This window comes from Hypomesus nipponensis, chromosome 11 (genome assembly GCF_054491055.1).
Source record: "Hypomesus nipponensis isolate SF chromosome 11, ASM5449105v1, whole genome shotgun sequence".
Lineage (NCBI taxonomy): Eukaryota > Metazoa > Chordata > Actinopteri > Osmeriformes > Osmeridae > Hypomesus > Hypomesus nipponensis.
In genome coordinates this window covers 2,697,618-2,718,364 of record NC_140371.1, presented here as the reverse complement: position 1 = coordinate 2,718,364, position 20,747 = coordinate 2,697,618, and the positions used below count along the sequence as shown (strand labels likewise).

The following is a 20,747-nucleotide window of genomic DNA, read 5'->3' as shown; positions in this document are numbered from 1 at the left end:
ACTAGCACTGTGTGTTGAGGTGGACTAAATGTGAGGTTTGATGCTGACAGACAAGACCTGGCTCCATGTGAAGCAGAAGTCACGGTGTCTGGGTACCAGGGGGTCCGAAGCAGGCCGAGTAACTACTGGTCTGGACTCGCCCTTCAGAGGACCAGTCATCTCTTCATAGGGGGCCTGCCTCACACATACCAGCCCTACCAGGTGAGATCACACACTGTGGAGGGCATTACATACTGTAGTACCAGGGAATATCATATACTGCATTACCAGGTGATATTACATACTGCATTACCAGGTGATATTACATACTGCATTACCAGGTGATATTACATACTGCATTACCAGGTGATATTACATACTGCATTACCAGGTGATATTACATACTGCATTACCAGGTGATATTACATACTGCATTACCAGGTGATATTACATACTGCATTACCAGGTGATATTACATACTGCATTACCAGGTGATATTACATACTGCATTACCAGGTGATATTACATACTGCATTACCAGGTGATATTACATACTGCATTACCAGGTGATATTACATACTGCATAATGGGGTGTTATGACATACTGCATTACTAGGTTATATTACGTACTACATTACCAGGTGGTATTATTACCAGGTAGCTTTACATACTGCATTACCAGGTGATATTATCACCAGGTGATATTACATACTGCATAATGAGGTAATATTACATACTACATTTCCAGGTGATATTATTACCAGGTAATGTTACCTACTGTTTCACCAGGTAATGTAATATACTGTATACAATACTGTATACTGATAACATACCATTTAGGTAATATTACATATCATATAACCAAGTAATTTGACATACTGTCATGTAATATAAAATTCTGTATTATTGGCTAATATAACATACCACTAGTGGATATTACCTTCCGTATTAGCAGGTAATACAACATACTGTAGTACCAGGTAATGTAACACACTGTAGTACTAAGTATGTAACACACTGTGGTACTAAGTAGTATGAGACACAACTTGGGTAATATTGCTTACTCTATTACCAGGCAATATAATATAATGTTAAAACGTTTCTTGTGATTATACATTGTCATTGTAGTTGAGTAATTTTGGTCTCAAAAGCTTTGTCAAGAACGTAATAAAAAACAAAGAAGCCGAACAGATGCCTAGGTTAGGGTTAGCGTCCTCTTGACAGATGCCTAGGGTTAGCGTCCTCTTGACAGATGCCTAGGTTAGCGTCCTCTTGTCTACCACTTGGGGCCAAGTTGAGAAACCTCTTTGAACTGTCCTTTTTTTGACATCACAGAAAACATACCTGAGGGTCAGGTGTTTCCCTGGAAACATGCATTCTGCCAGCGTGCAGTACTGTGTGTTAAAGTTGATACTGTGTGTTAAACCTGCAGTGTTTTGCTACGTATTTCAAAGCAACAGTCTGGACAATAATATTTATTTATTTATTTTGTCCCTTCAGGGAGCAGAGCCTTTTCACAACTACACTGGCTGCATTGAAATCATTGAAATTAATAAACTGAAGGGATTCTACACATCCAATGCCATTGCCGGGAGCAACGTAGAAAACTGCAGGTAAAATAATTAGATTTTCAAAGAGCCATAGTCTTAATAATATTCCTTCTCTTTGCAGACAAACCTTTAGTTTGGAAGAACTTTCTGTTCCCTTGGCACACAGTCACACCACACACACACACAAGTCCACATTATCTCTATCTCACACACACACACACACACACACACACACACACACACACACACACACACAAGTGCCATGGGTATAATATCTCCAAATCTCTGATGTTTATGTCAATTACTGTAACAGGTTTGGACCCAACTTTGTCTGCACAAGTCGTCTCGTTAGAGCGACATGCAGCAGACCGTGGAGGCTGTTTGAGTTGTAGGTGGAGTTCCATGCCAACACCCCCCGCTACTTCTCATGCAGGGCACAGTCAGAAAGTGGAATCTGCCAAATTAAACCAATTTATTTGAACTGACTGATCAAATCAAGCCAGTCATAATGAATGCCGTTGGAGAATCACATGGGACATATTCAAGGGTAAACTAACCTCCATTTAGCAGGTCACATCCAAGCCATTGATGCTGCGTAGCCGAGCCCCCCAACTATGGAAGTCACCACATTCATGAAGTTGTCAACAACATGAAAACACCTCAGCAGCACCCATCATCCCCTGGATGGACACATGGTGATGTCACACCTGGTATTCAGAGAGCTGTATCTGGGCCAGAAGGCTGTGGTTAGGCGCAGATACAGGTCCACACAGGGATTAGAGGTTCGTCGTGACCTGGATGGACTGGAGAAACACAAACAACCGGGTTTCGAAAATTCTCAACATTAAGATCTTCCTGCATGTTGAATAATTCCTATTCAGTCAGGTTCTGAATATGAAACCAAGCTGTCAATATTGAGAAAGATCTCCCATGCCCTGACCCAAAGCAATGCACTCTTTCCAAGGATGAAAGTGATTGGAAAGCTACATGGTAGACAATGCAAATAGCCTCTAAACACTAAACTCAGAGAACATGAAATAGGAGGTCAATTCATCCCAGGAAGGACTCCTCGTGCAACGGAATCCTAAGCCTACCAAACATCTGCACAGTAAACATTTAGCTGTTTCTATGTTTATTTAGTAATCGTTTTGTGTTTAGTGATTCTATCATTTGTGTTTCTGTTTTGGTTTAGTGTTTTTATTTATATTCAGGGTTTAGGTGTTAAGTGTTTTTATTTCAGTTCAATGCTTTTATTTCTGTTTCTAACGTTTTAGATTTTCTAGTCTTTAGTGTTTTTATTTCTGTTTAGTATTTCTAGTGTTTAGTGTTCATATTTGGTTCAATGTTTCTAGTTTTATATTTTGGTGTAGTGTTTCTAGTGTTTATATTTTGGTGTAGTGTTTCTAGTGTTTAGTGTTTCTGTTCACGTCTGCTCCGTGCATGTGGATAGGAGCTCTGGACACGCTTTTTAGTTTTAACAAAAGTTCCTGAATGGCCAGTCATCTACGTGTTTACTCATTAACACATATATTCAATTAGTCGGCTAGAACACTTTTCAACCGTCTCAATATGAATATAAATGAACAGCCAAGAAATGTCAAGTAAATAGGCACATATGTTACAATGACGCTAAAGCTATAATTGACTATATTTAAATATGCACATTGTACAGCTACAGCTTACACAAGATACATATTTAAATATACATGAAGCTATATGCTTTAGTTGTGGTTGTGAAAGGGATGCGTTTCTTCTCCAGGCTGCTAGATAATGATATGTGTTGCTGTGAGCAGGGTGTTAAAGACCCCCCCAGGTACGTATGGATCCCTGCCAGAGCTTTACAAACACAGGGGAGATACGCTAACTGATTGATTTCAGCACCTCGAGGATTAGTGAAGTTAAACCATGAATCTTACGATTGTTCTGTGCTGGAAAACAGACACGCCAAACATTCTGGTCTTGGTTGCTTCATTCAGCTTTGCATATCTGTCGTGGAGTTTTTCCAAAATGCTCTTTATGAATTGAATCTGTAATTCAGTGAGTAATAATGTTATTTTTCTTAAGAAAGTGGTCTAAGAACCCACTTGTCACCTGGCATTATCAACTGCTCCATGAATGGTGAAACCTTTTAACAACGGCTCTTTCTCTTCGCCTGTGTCTGGCTTCAATGTCTTTTTAGGTCTGGCTTTCCTACAAATACCACTGACACCTCAACGCGGCGTCCCGTGGAGTTAAGTACCCAGCCTGTCCATCACCCTGCTCCACGCCCCCTCCAGCCCCTCCAGCCCACCAGCCCCCCAGGCACACTGAACCAGACTGTCTGGCCAGTGCCGGAGCCCACGCAGCGGCCCCCTGGCTGCCACGGCATCCTCTGCCTGAACGGAGGGACGTGTCTGGAGCCCGCAGGGGGTCAGCTGTCTGTCCGCTGTGACTGCCCACTCCACTTCACAGGACGCCTCTGTGAGAAAGGTAGGTCTGGATTCGGAGACGGAAGCTGAGAATGAGTTTTGAGGCTTCGGGGTCTGCGTATGAATCTGAATGGTAATATGAAGCTAAATATAAATCTGGATATTAAAGCCAGGGCAAGTAAGTCTTGCACACCTAGCAATTTTAGCTCGAGTTTGAAAGGATTCAAACCAAAATAGCCCACCCCTCCTTCAAAGCCACTCCTCCAAAACACATGAACGCGCTGCCTGACATGAGGTAGGTAGGTAGGCAGGCAGAAAAGTAGCCCGTCCAATCATTGCATTCGGTCCGAATGCCGTCTATTCATTAGTGCCGGTCCTACCTCAATGATTGGCCGTGTTTACAACAGTCATGTGACAATATCGGATTGATTTAATTTGACTGTCAAACATCGATTTATTTGTTGCTATCAGGATGTGAAGTGTATTCGAGCAAAAAAGTGCTTCTCAACAAAATGACTTACCCTGGTTTTAATACGCACTGTAAATCACAAACTGACTAGTAAATTTGTACTGCTCAGGATGAATGTCCTAGAAGCTGTTTGGATATAACTTGAACACTAACAGTTGAACAATAACTATGTCATCCACAACGTTGGCAAAAAAGGGAACGACCTTGGAAGTCTAGCAACATCTTCGACAACATCTAACGCTCTCAACGATACCAGTTTTTTTTCTTTAACGGAGCTTGAAAGACTGGAATGTCTTGAAAGACTGAAATGTCCGTATTCCATATAAATGCAGACACAGTGCCTTCCTATCATTCAATGGCTGAACTCAAGCGCCATCATGCACATAAAAGCAGGCGAGGACACAAACCATGTGCCGCGCAATGACAGAGTCCACAGACCAGTGCACCATTTTGTACCTACAATGGTCGTCAGGGCAGAAAACACGTTGCCTTAGTAGAGTGGTTTTTAACCCTGTCCTCAGGGACCCCTGTCCTGCATGTTTTAGATGTTTCCCTGCTCCAACACACCTGATTCAAATGCATGTTCCTTACCAGGAATTTGGTGTGTTGGAGCAGGGAAACATCCGAAACATGCAGGACAGGGGGTCCCTGAGGACAGGGTTCAGGACCACTGCCTTAGTAGCTGGAGGGGATATGGTACTGAAGGTACTAGACCAGGGGTACTCAATTAGAAACCGTGCCCCTGGGCATCTTTCTCCCATAGACCAGAGTTCTGGGGGTACTTTTGTTCAGTGTCTATGCTATGCTTTTGACAAGGGCAACAGTCTCAGATTAAACAGATTGCAGATTAAACACATCGGTTTTGTGCTCCCTACCGGCAACACATATACGTTCTTGTCAGTCCATTCTGTCTGAAATTTGCGATTTTTCGGAATCAACTTTTCGCTGGGTTTTGTCAAGCCATTATCTTTGCTAAGGAAGAGCAGGTAGGCTAGCTACCGTCAGCAAATCGATTAGCCTGCGTTGTTGCGAATGACACACACAACCTGCATGACCCACAGAGGTTGCGGCCAACGTTGAGTGAGTGAGTTGTCATGGTGATTGCTATTACAGCTCCTGATTAGATCTAGGGATTGGACACAGAAGATAGAAACCAAATCTAGTAGGAAAACCATAGATATAATAAATAGCGTAAAGGCTATAAAAAATGTGCCGGTTACAATGGAAACATTCCTTCAAAATGAATTAACTCCATTGGCTAATAATATATCGGCTAAAGGTCCGGGTCCGGATAGGAAGTGGCCTGGGTCCGAACTCGGACCGCGGTCCGCCATTTAGTGACACCTGTACTAGACACTACCCACGGTCCATCACACAACCTCAGGACTCCCCGACACCGATGGCAGAGCGCATGGATCCGGAGATGACACAGACGTCCTCAGGAGGCAGATGTGGAAAGGCGCTGAGCTGGAGTGGCGGACCATAAAAAGGATCCATAAGAGGATGATGGTGGAGAGGCAGAGAAGTGTGACCTTGTCCAGCCATGATCCCCTCCTGGTCTCAGGAGGGCAAGAACATGACCGGGACTTTCTGAGGCCCGTGACTCAAGTCACCACGTGCCCCCCACCTCAGCCCCTTCCATCAGCTCTGTAGGCGCCGACTGGGAGTCAAATCAAATACGCCTTAGTAGCTTCTGCACCATTCCAGTTGGTCAAACAGCAGAGATGTTGTGGTAGACTGGGAGGAGCAGGGCCCAGAGGAGTGTAACATCCAGCCTGTGTACTTTATCCCCTCGTACCTTAGAGAGAAACACTAATACCTGTAGAAGAACTGTATTTCATATTCATGATATTCATATTGAAGTGTCCTCCCATGGCCATAACAGCCTTTCCACTGCCTCCCCTCCCTTGCTGACGAAACACATTTAAGCAATGTCAATAAGCCGATACATTGGTGCAAAGGTAATTTGCTGAGCCATAAGTGCATTCATCTGTATTGATGTGAGATCAGACCTTTCTGTTGCTCGACCAGCTCTGTTAGTGAAGTCTCCCAACGTTTCCCTGGGAAACCAAATGCAGAGAAAACAGAGTTTTGATTGTTTTTGGTGTTTTTTTTTAACCTTGTTTAGTGTTCTTTCAAAGTCCTTTGAACAATCGTATTTACAGTTTATACATTGTCCTACCAGCATGGTGCTCATAAATTAGCAATTATTTTCAAGCTCTAATCCAGATCCTCTAACCGTAATATTACATTTCATCTTTAATGAATGGGTGTTTGATGCCAAAGGCCAATCATCATAAATGAGGAATCCAAATGTCAGCTTTTTGATCCCACACCCAGCGATACTGCTGCAGAGATCAATAAGGAGTGTCGGTCGACTCAGCGGTGTGGGTCCGGGGCTTATCAGTACAGCGAGCAGTGCTGGGGATTATCAGTCAGAGTGATGGCAAGCCCCGTATCTCCTCCCACATCAGCTCTCCAGAGCCGCCCCAATTAGAGGAGGAACTTGGTCTACTGAGGTGTCTCCCAGCCAGGAGCCAGCCGCCTGCCAGCTAGCACCACAACCCAGCTAGCACCACAACCCAGCTAGCACCACGACTCCTCACCTGTTTGCCGTTTCTTCAGCTCAATTGAAAAAAAAGATGGAAATTGATGGCTTCTACAAGGTGTGTAATGATATAATTTGATAATGAGTGTGATTATATTTCGGGACAATTAAAAATAATTATCCTCTAGGCTGCATGGTGTGATATCAAGAGTTGTGCGCGCAGCAATAGTTGCGGGACGAGAGGCTCAGCTGCTAAACGCCGTCTCACGACGCCGTCGCTCAGCCTTCCCCCCGACCTCCCAGGACGCACGCTTCACCGTGGCGCCCCGCGGCCCACCGAGTCCCGTCGCTGTGACGATGACCTAGGTAACTAAGTGGCTGAATGCGAGAGGCTGAGCGCCGCTCCTGGAGCCCTCCGCCGCCACCGCGCGCTCTCCAAGTGCTCGTTAGCAGATGATGAAGTCATCTGGGGAAATGTGATTTGTCTCTGCAGGCGTGGAGGCTGAGCAACAGGGGCCTTGTTTCCAAGGGCCGCTCTCCCTCCCGCTCGGCCCCATGGGAGCGTTCATGTAATCACCAGACGATGAGATGTTAAGGAATGGCTCTGAGCCAAGGGAAAGGGCCTCTGAAGATAAATAATCCCCCCTCATCACCAGCCTCCCCGATCCTAATCCTGCAACGCGCACACACACACACACACACACACACACACATAGACACGCACATATGCACACACACACACACACCACCCACATACACACACACACACACATAGACACGCACATATGCACACACACACAAACACACACACCACCCACATACACACACACACACACACACACATAGACATGCACACACACACGAATGAATGCCCAAGATTGGGGGAACACATGTTACAAGACGTGTGGTCACTGGCGGTATGGCAGGCTGCTGTTATTACCCGAAGCATGAGGTACTAGGAGGGGGGAACTTGGACACGCATGGAGCCTCCTGTGGTGATTCAGTCCTGTCCTCCATGGACTCTCCTGTGGTGATTCAGTCCTGTCCTCCATGGACTCTCCTGTGGTGATTCAGTCCTGTCCTCCATGGACTCTCCTGTGGTGATTCAGTCCTGTCCTCCATGGACTCTCCTGTGGTGATTCAGTCCTGTCCTCCATGGACTCTCCTGTGGTGATTCAGTCCTGTCCTCCATGGAAGACAATAACACTGTCTTTAATACAACTCAAACACAGAGTTATAGCTTCCAAATGGATCTCCCAGATACAAAGGCCAATTTACCACGGTCATAGACTTTTTCATGGATCAACGTGGACATCTAACCTGATGCATCATAACATCTCCCTCCCAGACATTTTACATCGAGAATGTCTCCTCCTATAGTGTGAAATTCCGTCATCAAGAGTACCACCACCCAGGCATCAATCACCCGCCATCTTCCCTTCTGCTAGCCGTCACCGTCCAGGACAAATGAGTGACTAAGCATTCCATTCTCTCTGCTTTTACGGTCCCTCCACTCCTCCACCATCCCCTCCATCCCCAGGACATAAACTGAGTCGGTGCTTATCCCACGCTTCATCACACTCGTAAAACAGTCCCTAAACACCAGCCCTGCGCTCTGCTCCTCTTTCTGCTGAGTAAGAGGGAGAGGCACTGGACAGAGGCCACCCAGTCTTGCAGTATTCACACAGTGCAATCTCCTGCCTCCACTCACTCAATAACGTGCTTTGCCAGTCTCCCAGCCTCACACACACACACACACACTTCCACGCCCTGGCTGGGTCACACACACGTGCACACAGTCACCCACACTTCCACGCCCTGGCTGGGTCACACACACGTGCACACAGTCACCCACACTCCCCCGCCTCACTCGCTTACGCACATCGTAGGCGAATGCACACGCAAGTGCATGGTCACACACAAACACAGACTCACACACACACACACACACACACACACATTAGCCTGCAGAAGGCTTTCGCAAGCTGTTTCTATGCTGACTGACAGTGTGTGTGTGTGTGTTACCCCAGCAAGTTTGCAGGATGAAAGCAACGCTCTCTGTCACTTCGCCCCTTATTAAGTCCCGACCACGGGACAGGGAAGATGACTTAAACAGGCAGCCCTGCTGCTCCTTGCTAATTATGCAGATTGCCACACAACCCACTGGCTCGTGTAATAGAATTGTTTACTTTTTATATGATATGTTTATGTAGCATCGGACATGTTTGATTCTGTGACAGAGGGCGGTACATCCCCCTCACACACACCCCCTCACACACACACACTGTCACATACACACACACAATGTCACACACACACACACCGTCACACACACACCGTCACGCCCACAACACCTCACACACACACACACACATAAGCACGCATCCACACACAACACCTCTCACACACACACACACACATCCACACACACACACTTAGATGCACGCTATTGATCTCAATCTCGTTTAATAGCGTGGTTGTTGATCTAATTATGAAGCTGCAACGTCATGATGCTGAATGACACAGATGGATGTAGGATCACAGGAAAGGCTGGATGTCTGAACAAGCTCATCAGAGCCGTCCATTCTGCAGTAGCAGCTAATGAAGGAACTGTCTGCATGTCTGAACTGTCTGCCTGTCTGAACTGTCTGCCTGTTAGAACTGTCTGAACTGTCTGCATGTCTGAACTGTCTGCCTGTTAGAACTGTCTGCCTGTCTGAACTGTCTGAACTGTCTGCCTGTCTGAACTGTCTGCCTGTCTGAACTGTCTGCCTGTTAGAACTGTCTGCCTGTCTGAACTGTCTGCCTGTCTGAACTGTCTGCATGTCTGAACTGCCTGCCGGCATTACTAGCCTGTAAATGTGTTCCACAGAATTGTATTCAAATGGAGAAAGCCTAAGAAAATTTGAGATTTGTATTAACATTTTATAGTTGCAGTTGTATGCTGATGTTTTTGATGTTAGTCATGTGGACTTCAGCGGTCTGGGCGTCTGTCCCCGGTGAGCCCTCATGATGCAGACCAGATCAGCCCAGTCAGTGTTCAGCCATGCCCGGCCTGCCCTGTGTAAACCATTATTGTTTGATAAATGGTCTTCTTAGGGAAGACACAGTGGGTCGGGACCCTGTCAAAGAAACTCTGTTGAGTATGTGAGCGTTAAATTGAAAGCTAAGTGATCACGAGAATTAGCCGGGGAGTAAATGGACGGGCCCAGGGGAAAGTGAGGCGTGCCATGGCAGAGCACTGGAGCAGGAAATGAATCCGACCTGCTCGCTATCAGTCACGACATCACAGGAAAGCCCATCATTAAACAGGCGGTGGTTGTCTTAAGGGGGTGGTCAGCACTTCTATCTACAAAACCAAACACTTAATCCGATAGCTGCTAGCTATGCTGCATTACGACCTATCACATAGCCCTTGGCATATGTTTTTTTTTTTTGGGGGGGGGGGGAAATGTGAGAAATTTCGCATATAAATTAAAAGAAGGGTAAAAAAAAAAAAAAAAAAAATCAACGTGTTATTTTTTTCCACAACTATTTCAAATGGCAATTTGAAAATATATTTGTACTTCCAATACAGTGTGGTTGTCTTCATTCTGCCTTATTGGTATATTGGGACAAACGTATATTTATGTTCCGTTTGTGTAGTCGTTTATCATAGTTTACATTCTGCGCCAACGTTAAAAGTTCTGTTTGTTCCCCAGTCTTTTCAGCTATGATTAATAACGCCCTTGACTGAAAACACATGACACAGAAACAAGGGAGCGTAGTGCTTCCCAAAGCTCTCCGTTTGGTACACGAGGAGAAGCAGAACAAGGGCTACCCATGATAAATGACGACTTTGAATGATTTATTTCTTGTTCGTTATGAAGACATGTCGCCATGGCAAAGTACAGCTTTTTACTTCCTGCTTCCTGGTATGTTTTTTTTTTTTTTTTTTTGTTAAACAAGGTGACATTCGATCTCATAGCCCTTGTCATCCCTGAGATGACAACAACAACAACAAATTAAATGGAAGAAACATTGGGGGGAGCAAGTTAACGAGGGATCCAGAGATGGTCGGGCTATGCAGAGTGCAGGCCAGAGGCGGGAGACAAACCTCCAACAAGAAAAAAAAAAAAAAAAAATGTGCACAGTAAAGATGGTGACATTCAAACTTCTGCGCTATCCTCTCTTGTCCTCCTCTCATCTCGTCTCCTGTCCCGTCGTGCTGTACACCTGGAGCCTGCTGTCCTTTGTGTAAAGGCCAGCAGATCATTACAGGCTGGTGGAGTGTGACCTGTGAGGCCCCACCCCCCTCAGGGAGATGAGACGACAGCTCCTGGACCTGACAGGGCCCTGCTGACTGCAGCCTTCTCCTCACACTCTGTCAGACGGGGGGACATGGACATGCTGCCACAAACACACACACACACACACACCTGCTCTCACACACACACACACACACACCTGCTCTCTCTCACACACACACACACTCAGGAGACTAAGCCAGGGCTGCAGACGAACGAGCACCGTGTGCTCTCCAGACTCACAGTAATGATGAACTCCTCCTCCCTGTTTTCAGACGCCGCCATCTTTCTCCCCTTCTTCAACGGGTCGTCTTATCTGGAGGTGCCTCCCCTTTCGTCTCTGCTCCAGCGGGCCCTGGCCCCCGGCCATCACACGGCCCCCGGGGAAGCCAGCTCCTCTGGCTCCAGCGTTTATCCTGCACCCTCCATAAAGACGGCCGCCGTGACCCTCTCACTGGCCGTGAAGACTGGAGCCACCCAGGGCTCCCTCCTCTACAGTGAGTACAGTACACACCCAGGCCTCCCTTCTCTACAGAGAGTACACTACACACCCAGGGCTCCCTTCTCTACAGTGAGTACAGTACACACCCAGGGCTCCCTTCTCTACAGTGAGTACAGTACACACCCAGGGCTCCCTCCTCTACAGTGAGTACACACCCAGGGCTCCCTTCTCTACAGTGAGTACAGTACACACCCAGGCCTCCCTTCTCTACAGTGAGTACACACCCAGGGCTCCCTTCTCTACAGTGAGTACAGTACACACCCAGGCCTCCCTTCTCTACAGTGAGTACACACCCAGGGCTCCCTTCTCTACAGTGAGTACAGTACACACCCAGGCCTCCCTTCTCTACAGTGAGTACACTACACACCCAGGGCTCCCTCCTCTACAGTGAGTACAGTACACACCCAGGGCTCCCTTCTCTACAGTGAGTACAGTACACACCCAGGGCTCCCTTCTCTACAGTGAGTACACACCCAGGCCTCCCTTCTCTACAGAGAGTACAGTACACACCCAGGGCTCCCTCCTCTACAGTGAGTACAGTACACACCCAGGCCTCCCTTCTCTACAGTGAGTACACACCCAGGGCTCCCTCCTCTACAGTGAGTACAGTACACACCCAGGGCTCCCTTCTCTACAGTGAGTACACACCCAGGGCTCCCTCCTCTACAGTGAGTACACTACACACCCAGGCCTCCCTTCTCTACAGTGAGTACACACCCAGGGCTCCCTTCTCTACAGAGAGTACAGTACACACCCAGGGCTCCCTCCTCTACAGTGAGTACACACCCAGGCCTCCCTTCTCTACAGAGAGTACACTACACACCCAGGGCTCCCTCCTCTACAGTGAGTACAGTACACACCCAGGGCTCCCTTCTCTACAGTGAGTACAGTACACACCCAGGGCTCCCTTCTCTACAGTGAGTACACACCCAGGGCTCCCTCCTCTACAGTGAGTACACTACACACCCAGGCCTCCCTTCTCTACAGTGAGTACACACCCAGGGCTCCCTCCTCTACAGTGAGTACACACCCAGGGCTCCCTTCTCTACAGTGAGTACAGTACACACCCAGGGCTCCCTTCTCTACAGTGAGTACACACCCAGGGCTCCCTCCTCTACAGAGAGTACAGTACACACCCAGGGCTCCCTCCTCTACAGAGAGTACAGTACACACCCAGGGCTCCCGTCTCTACAGTGAGTACAGTACACACCCAGGCCTCCCTCCTCTACAGTGAGTACACACCCAGGCCTCCCTTCTCTACAGAGAGTACAGTACACACCCAGGGCTCCCTCCTCTACAGTGAGTACACACCCAGGCCTCCCTTCTCTACAGAGAGTACAGTACACACCCAGGGCTCCCTTCTCTACAGTGAGTACAGTACACTCTGACACTAGGACTGGACTCTGTGTGTCATGGTAGTGGAGGCGTTGCTGTATGTAGTAGAGGAATTCATTAATCACTGCATTTACCACCACAAAAAGTGTCTACCTTGTAGTTTTGAAATGCTAACTATGGACCACAACTTGGAGGCCATGTTTTACTATATGTTCATGATCAAATGAAAACTATTTAATCACATTACTTTATCACATAATCCTACTGTTTAGGGCCACTGCTTTTGACTGCAACAATAAAGTTATGCCCAATCATCCTGTACATTTTCTCATAATTGATTGAAAATGAACATCAGTATTTTTATTTATTATTATTATTATCACATTATGAATTATGAATATGAAAATAATACAAATAGTTAAAAAATGCAATTACTTAGATGGCAGTTAGCAGGGTACATTAAGGAGCTCCAGTTAGCAGGGTACATTAAGGAGCTCCAGTTATCAGGGTACATTAAGGAGCTCCAGTTAGCAGGGTACATTAAGGAGCTCCAGTTAGCAGGGTACATTAAGGAGCTCCAGTTAGCAGGGTACATTAAGAAGCTCCAGTTAGCAGGGTACATTAAGGAGCTCCAGTTAGCAGGGTACATTAAGGAGCTCCAGTTAGCAGGGTACATTAAGGAGCTCCAGTTAGCAGGGTACATTAAGGAGCTCCAGTTAGCAGGGTACATTAAGGAGCTCCAGTTAGCAGGGTACATTAAGGAGCTCCAGTTAGCAGGGTACATTAAGGAGCTCCAGTTAGCAGGGTACATTAAGGAGCTCCAGTTAGCAGGGTACATTAAGGAGCTCCAGTTAGCAGGGTACATTAAGGAGCTCCAGTTAGCAGGGTACATTAAGGAGCTCCAGTTAACAGGGTACATTAAGGAGCTCCAGTTAGCAGGGTACATTAAGGAGCTCCAGTTAGCAGGGTACATTAAGGAGCTCCAGTTAGCAGGGTACATTAAGGAGCTCCAGTTAGCAGGGTACATTAAGGAGCTCCAGTTAGCAGGGTACATTAAGGAGCCACTGGTCAGGGGAGATCTCCAGTTAGCTTCAGATGCTTCTTTTGTTTAGACATGAATCCTAATCCTCACCATGGAAACCTACAAAGGAGACTCTGAATGCCGGGCTGATGGGGTCATGATCCTTAAACAAGGGTGTTTTGTAGCACGCTAGACTGAATGTGCCATACTTTCTGCTGGCTGTGAGTTACCATGGTTTTGGCAGTTTATCTCAGAAGTATTTTTCTTAACTAAAAACGCTGCAGACCCCAGCCTGCACTGATTGTTCATTTTCAGTGACGGGGCGCTGGTGTTTAATATGAGGAATGGCGTTAAGAAATGTTAAGTGTTTAACAAAGCTGAACTGAGTGAAAATGTAACGGAAAACATTAGTTTCTGTATTTTTGTTTTTTGTTTGGGTGTATTAACTGTAGAGCTGTTCCGGTTGATCCTGTAAACATCTACTGGATCCGGGGCCAGATGGGACGTGTTTGTCTCAGACTAACACGTCTGATGTGACTGTTATATTTGAAATGAGCACGGCAATCTGTAGGCTTGTTGTACCTCAGAACCATGGCTACGTCTGCAGTCCATCGTGTACAAAGGGAGCAGTTCAGAGTGTATGAGCGGGGAGCTACGCTCCGGTCAGCGCCTGTGTTAAGTGTCACTGCAGTCCCCTTCAGGGACAGGGAGCCGTGTCTCTGCCATGCAAGCATAAAGACAGCCAGCAGCCCTACCTGCACCTGAACCTGAGCCAGGCGTGGCCACCATCATGGCCTACTCTGTGTGCTGGTCGTCAGCCACACCATGTCTCACCTCACACGTCTTGAGAGTGTTATACATCGTCGTAGGGCAGTTTAATATCTGCCGTAGAACGGGATGGGTTTGCTGGGCTGGATTTGTGGCATTTGCACATTTGTCAATGATGTGTCCTGCGTAAGTGACAGTTGCTGGTTGCCGCCTCTTTGCCCTGTGTCTGATATGTTTGAGCCACTGGATTAGATGTGTTCCATTAGCTAGAGAGAGCAGGCAGCATGAAAGCGGCAAGATTTTCAATTCTAATGCAATCAGACGAACCACGGTTTCATTTACTGTCATTTTTCCCTGCACCTCTACCATGGTCACTCGACAGGCTGCACAATGGTCTTCAGGAAATCATCTTCAAGTTTTCATTACCACTTTCAACCACCTATTTCTACGCCTACTTTTTTCTTGTGCATGCACAAATGAGTTTGGTCTATAGTGTTTGGATGATTTGATAGGTGGGTTTCAATTCCGTGGGTGTGGTGTTAGGAGGGCATTCTGATTTGTGTTGTCATTATTGTCTGGAAATATATGAGCCTGAACAACGTGTTACCACCCAGCCCGCTCTCTGAAGAAAAGCTATACCCAGGCCCTGTACTGGAGAGGGGGGCTGGGGGCTATACCCAGGCCCTGTACTGGAGAGGGGGGCTGGGGGGCTATACCCAGGCCCTGTACTGGAGAGGGGGGCTGGGGGCTATACCCAGGCCCTGTACTGGAGAGGGGGGCTGGGGGCTATACCCAGGCCCTGTACTGGAGAGGGGGGCTGGGGGCTATACCCAGGCCCTGTACTGGAGAGGGGGGCTGGGGGCTATACCCAGGCCCTGTACTGGAGAGGGGGGCTGGGGGCTATACCCAGGCCCTGTACTGGAGAGGGGGGCTGGGGTGCTACACCCAGGCCCTGTACTGGAGAGGGGGGCTGGGGGCTATACCCAGGCCCTGTACTGGAGAGGGGGGATGGGGGGCTATACCCAGGCCCTGTACTGGAGAGGGGGGCTGGGGGCTATACCCAGGCCCTGTACTGGAGAGGGGGGCTGGGGGCTATACCCAGGCCCTGTACTGGAGAGGGGGGCTGGAGGGCACCCAGGGCCTGTACTGGAGAGGGGGGCTATACCCAGGCCCTGTACTGGAGAGGGGGGCTGGGGGGCTATACCCAGGCCCTGTACTGGAGAGGGGGGCTGGGGGCTATACCCAGGCCCTGTACTGGAGAGGGGGGCTGGGGGGCTATACCCAGGCCCTGTACTGGAGAGGGGGGCTGGAGGGCACCCAGGGCCTGTACTGGAGAGGGGGGCTGGGGGCCCCCTCCCCACAACAATCCGCCCACACAACAAACTTTACCAGAGAAACTGAATGCTTTTTTATCAGTCTTCTCATTCATCGTTTAAATGGAGGATTTGTTTTCCTGTCGTGCACACGGGCAGATTTCAAAGTTGGGAGTTTGTGTTCCCGGTAGACAGAGCTCCAGACTCGGTTCAGCAGGTGTACTTCCACTGCAGTGATGAAACGCAGGCGTATTTGTGGGTCCCCACTCGACTGAGATCAGGGAAGCTCCATCATGCCTGTGCTACCCCCATGAACAAGGTTTCAGGAATCAAACGTGTAAACCCTCCTGGGACAAATTAGAAGTGTTTAAATCTTAATGGGTTGGGTGGGGGCTGTGCGGTGGTGAGTGATAGGGGGATGAGGGTGTGGGAATGAAGGGATGGTGGCTGGTAGCAGCAAGTGGTGTTGGAAAGAGAGTTATGAGGGTTTTGAAGTGACTGGGATTGCTGTTGATCTGAAGCTAGCAAAATGGCCCGACCTCCAGGCTGTCAAATGAGCTACCTCTATGTCTCACCTGCCACAAGCCATCTGACGGTGTTTATCTCATGCTGCGCCCTGTCAGAGCCCTCATGAATTCCCTTTATAGATTAGCAGGAAGGGGAAGAAAATTCAATGACAACAAGCTTGCTCTGACAACATACTAGCCTGTCTTTTTTTCCCACTCTTCCCTACCGTCACCTCTCCTCCCCTCCCTCTATACCTCTTCATCAGCTTGTGCAGATGAAGGTGAATTTACATGTTAATTCATATTAGATGCTCTTCCAGCCGCAGTCAACAATGTGAGATAAAGTCATTCAGAGGACCAGCTGTTTACCTAACCCCAGATATGTATGGTAAGCATGCCAGAACATTCTGACCTACCTAATCCTACCTTACATACATCTCTCCTGCAGCTCCACCAAGCCCTGAACGCAGAGAGAGAGACAGAGGCAGAGGCAGAAGCAGAGGCAGAAGCAGAGGCAGAGGCAGAGGGAGAGGGAGAGGCAGAGGGAGAGGCAGAGGGAGAGGGAGAGGCAGAGGGAGAGGGAGAGAGAGAAGCTCGTCTGTTTTTGAGCTTCAGACAAACAGAGCTTCTATTGAGAAGAGCCTACGGAGTCTTTTATCTGCCTCTGTTTTCCTGGCATGAAGAGAGGCAGTGTTCTCACTTCAGAGGGTAGGAACTGGGAAAGAAAACTCCAGAGATCAAACAGACAAAGTTAATCAGAAGAGAACCAGAGACGTGAATCAAGATGCATAGAATCTCCTGGGTTGACCCGGCCCTCACCCACCAGCCCCACCCCCACTCCCCCACTCCCCGCCTCCCAGAGCCCACCATGACACTCCCTCTGGGCCTTCGCTGTCAGCCTGGGAGAGGGGGGAGGGAGGGAGGGAGGGAGGGAGGGAGGGAGGGAGGGAGGGAGGGAGGGAGGGAGGGAGGGAGGGAGGGAGGGAGGGAGGGAGGGAGGGAGGGAGGGAGGGGGAGGTGAAAAGCAAGTGAAAGCAAGATAAAGAGAAAGGAGACGGAGGGAGGGAGGGAGAAATGGAAGGGAAGGGGGGGGGGGAACAGGTGACAGGCACTGACAAAAGCGGGAACGCTCTGTTAGTCTCGGCGCAGGCTAACAGGGCCATGGGGAAAGCCAGGAGTAATTCGTCATTTCCTCGCAGAGAAAGAAAAAGAGAAAGAAGAAATGGAGAGGTGCGTCGATCCTAACAGTTGCATAATCACTCCCCAAATATGTCACGGCACACTAGGAAACAATGGCCCTGGAAGAAAACAAAAGGGCTTTAAATAGCTAAGCCAGTTTAGCGTGTGTGATGGCTTTCCCTCCCTTACGTTGTTGCTGCTGGAGCTGGAAGCCAAGGAACAAACGTATCCACCGCTGGGATGGATGCTCCATGGCAGACCGGCAGCCATGATGCTGCTGGTGCAGGGGGAACTTAGGGGACACTTCTGGGTGGGGTAGGGGGGTGGTGTGGTAGGCGGGTGGGGGCAGTTGGCACGACACGCAAAGTCGCTGTTTGTTCTTACATCGTTATCCTTTCCCAGGTGGAACGATAGGTAGCACATGATTAGACTAGAGCACACACTCATTTGCTGCACCGAGCCATGTAGAACAGGCCTGCTGTCAAGTGCCATACTGAGCACGTGCTGTAGGCTAGCACTGGATGCTCTGCTGTGCTGTATTCTAATGAGAAGCATGGTAAGCGTACACAGGCCTCCATAAACAAGTTTCCCTCACAAGACACGGTTCGTGTTTTGTGTCATGTCCGTCTGCAAACATGCTAGCTAATTAGCGAGCACTGGCACTGCATTAGTTCTAATGGTCATATCGTTCATTCCCTACTCCAGAGTCCTGTGAATATATTACAGTAAATCACAAAGAACATGAAAGGTCCTTGCAGTGAAAACAATAGCCCAGTAATTTGCCACTATTTTTCATGACCTCACTGATCCAATGGGCTCATACCTCTCGTGAGTGGATGGAGATGAGATTTACATTTAGTCATTTAGCAGACGCTCTTATCCAGAGCAACTTACAGTACAGGGACATTCCCCCAGAGGCAAGTAGGGTGAAGTGCCTTTCCCAAGGACACAACGTCATTTGGCATGGCGGGGAATCGATCCAGCAACCTTCTGATTACTAGCCCGACTTCCTCACCGCTCAGCCATCTGACTCCCTATGATGAGAGAGTCAGGAGTTGAAAGCCGAGCAGCCTGTCATCGCCCAGCCGCGGGTCGGCGTGGGATGTGAATATGCATGGCGAGTAGCCTGCGTTCCTTACGTCATTAGGCTAAATGAACACAGACAGATCTCTGAGCGATACGGAAGAGGAAGTCTTCTGTCACAACGAGCAGGGCACGAGCTCTGACAGGACGATCCCATGTTACCGGACACGGTCATTTGGCCACACAACGAGTGACACAGTGCGTTTAATGAGGTTAGGTTGCAGCCAGGGGTAATGGCCGGGTTTGTCACTGCGCTTCTCTGGTGAGGTAGACGCATTGTAGCTTGGCGATGGCGCTGCGACAATGCTTTGAAAGCGAGTTCATCAGTTTTGCATGTGGCAGACTTTCTTTGTGTATTTTTCTTGAAGAGGACGGAAATAATTTATCCTCTGTGGATCCAGATGTTTCCTCCCGTCGAGCATCTTAAGCGTCTGTTTGGTGTTCCATAAACGGGCACTAACCATGCACCCCCTCAGCTCCTACTGGCATTTCCACAGTTCCACAGGCATCAGAACCAACACAGCGTCCTTCAGGGGAGTGGTTAGGGGAAACCTCACTACTTGATAGTTTTATGTGCTCTTTATAATAGCAGTAAAGATGAGGTTCCTACAGAAGGTAGCCGTCCGCTGAAGGATGCTAGCAACATTACAGCAGCAATGCCAAAGGATCAGGGATTTCTCCCCAGGACTCTGGCTCATAAGGAATATATTAAAGAATATGAAGTCTTACCTTTGCAAGTGAAAAAGAATATATTCCCTTTCCTCAGCTTTATATTTCAAAGATTTGGATGTGAAAAAGGCTACAATTACTTTGAGATGAAGACCCTATAATGTCACACATTTTGCCTTTTGAAATAGGAAGAAGAAGCCTTTTATCGTTTTTCCTTAGTGTGAAGAGATTTCTTGGGGTGTGATACTTCAAGGATGACTTAAAAAACATGCTCACTGGACTGTAGACTTCCAGTTCTTCCATCTAATACTGGCAGGCCAACACCTGGTCACATGGTCCCCTCCTCTTCCTGTGTTCCAGCCCAGGAGCAGAACTTCGGAGACCGCTTCCTCCACGTGTTCCTACAAGATGGCCGTCTGGTGGCCAGACTGGGATGTAGTGGTGCTCACGTTCTTAATGTGGCCGCGGACCAGAGCATCAACATCAACAGGTTCCTCCCTGTCACAGTACGGTAGGAAACACAACACTTCCTCTTCCGGTATGGCTGACTTCCTCTTCCTGTATGTCTGACTTCCTCTTCCTGTATGTCTGACTTCCTCTTCCTGTATGTCTGACTTCCTCTTCCTGTATGTCTGACTTCCTCTTCCTGTATGTCTGACTTCCTCTTCCTGTATGTCTGACTTCCTCTTCCTGTATGTCTGACTTCCTCTTCCTGCATGTCTGACTTCCTCTTCCTGTATGTTTGGGTTTCTCTCCCTATAGAGTTCTTGTATTTCCTCTTCCTGTATGATTTACATCTCGCATGTCTAACTTTATTTTCTTTCATGTCTTATGCCTCTTCATGTGTCTATCACTTCCTCTTCCTTTAGCTCTTCCTCGTTCCGTATTCCAAGGTTGCCTATGAGCCACAGCTTCAGTTCTCTCTTCTAAAAGTACGAAATATGCAAAGCCTCATATATAATTGTGTTTCTCAAGAGGATGTTGCTAACAAACTGTCTAATAGCAACGCCTCCCTCTTTCCCATTGATATCATTCACACGGCTGTGATTAGAAAGGGACAGGGACTCAAAAGTTTGTGTTCTTCAACGAGAAAAATATGATCTGACGTTCCTCTGGAATGCCGCCCATACA

General features: G+C 48.0%; 1 protein-coding gene across 1 annotated transcript in view; it reads left to right on the top strand.

Annotated features, from left to right (window-relative positions):
- eys (EGF-like photoreceptor maintenance factor) overlaps positions 1 to 20,747 on the top strand; it is a 176,523-nt gene that overhangs the window by 108,017 nt on the left and 47,759 nt on the right. The window contains exons 36-40 of the mRNA XM_084667205.1: positions 51 to 201; positions 1,480 to 1,592; positions 3,709 to 3,998; positions 11,516 to 11,737; positions 19,977 to 20,127. Coding sequence (XP_084523331.1) covers positions 51 to 201; positions 1,480 to 1,592; positions 3,709 to 3,998; positions 11,516 to 11,737; positions 19,977 to 20,127 — 927 coding nt within the window. The remainder of the gene's footprint in view (positions 1 to 50; positions 202 to 1,479; positions 1,593 to 3,708; positions 3,999 to 11,515; positions 11,738 to 19,976; positions 20,128 to 20,747) is intronic.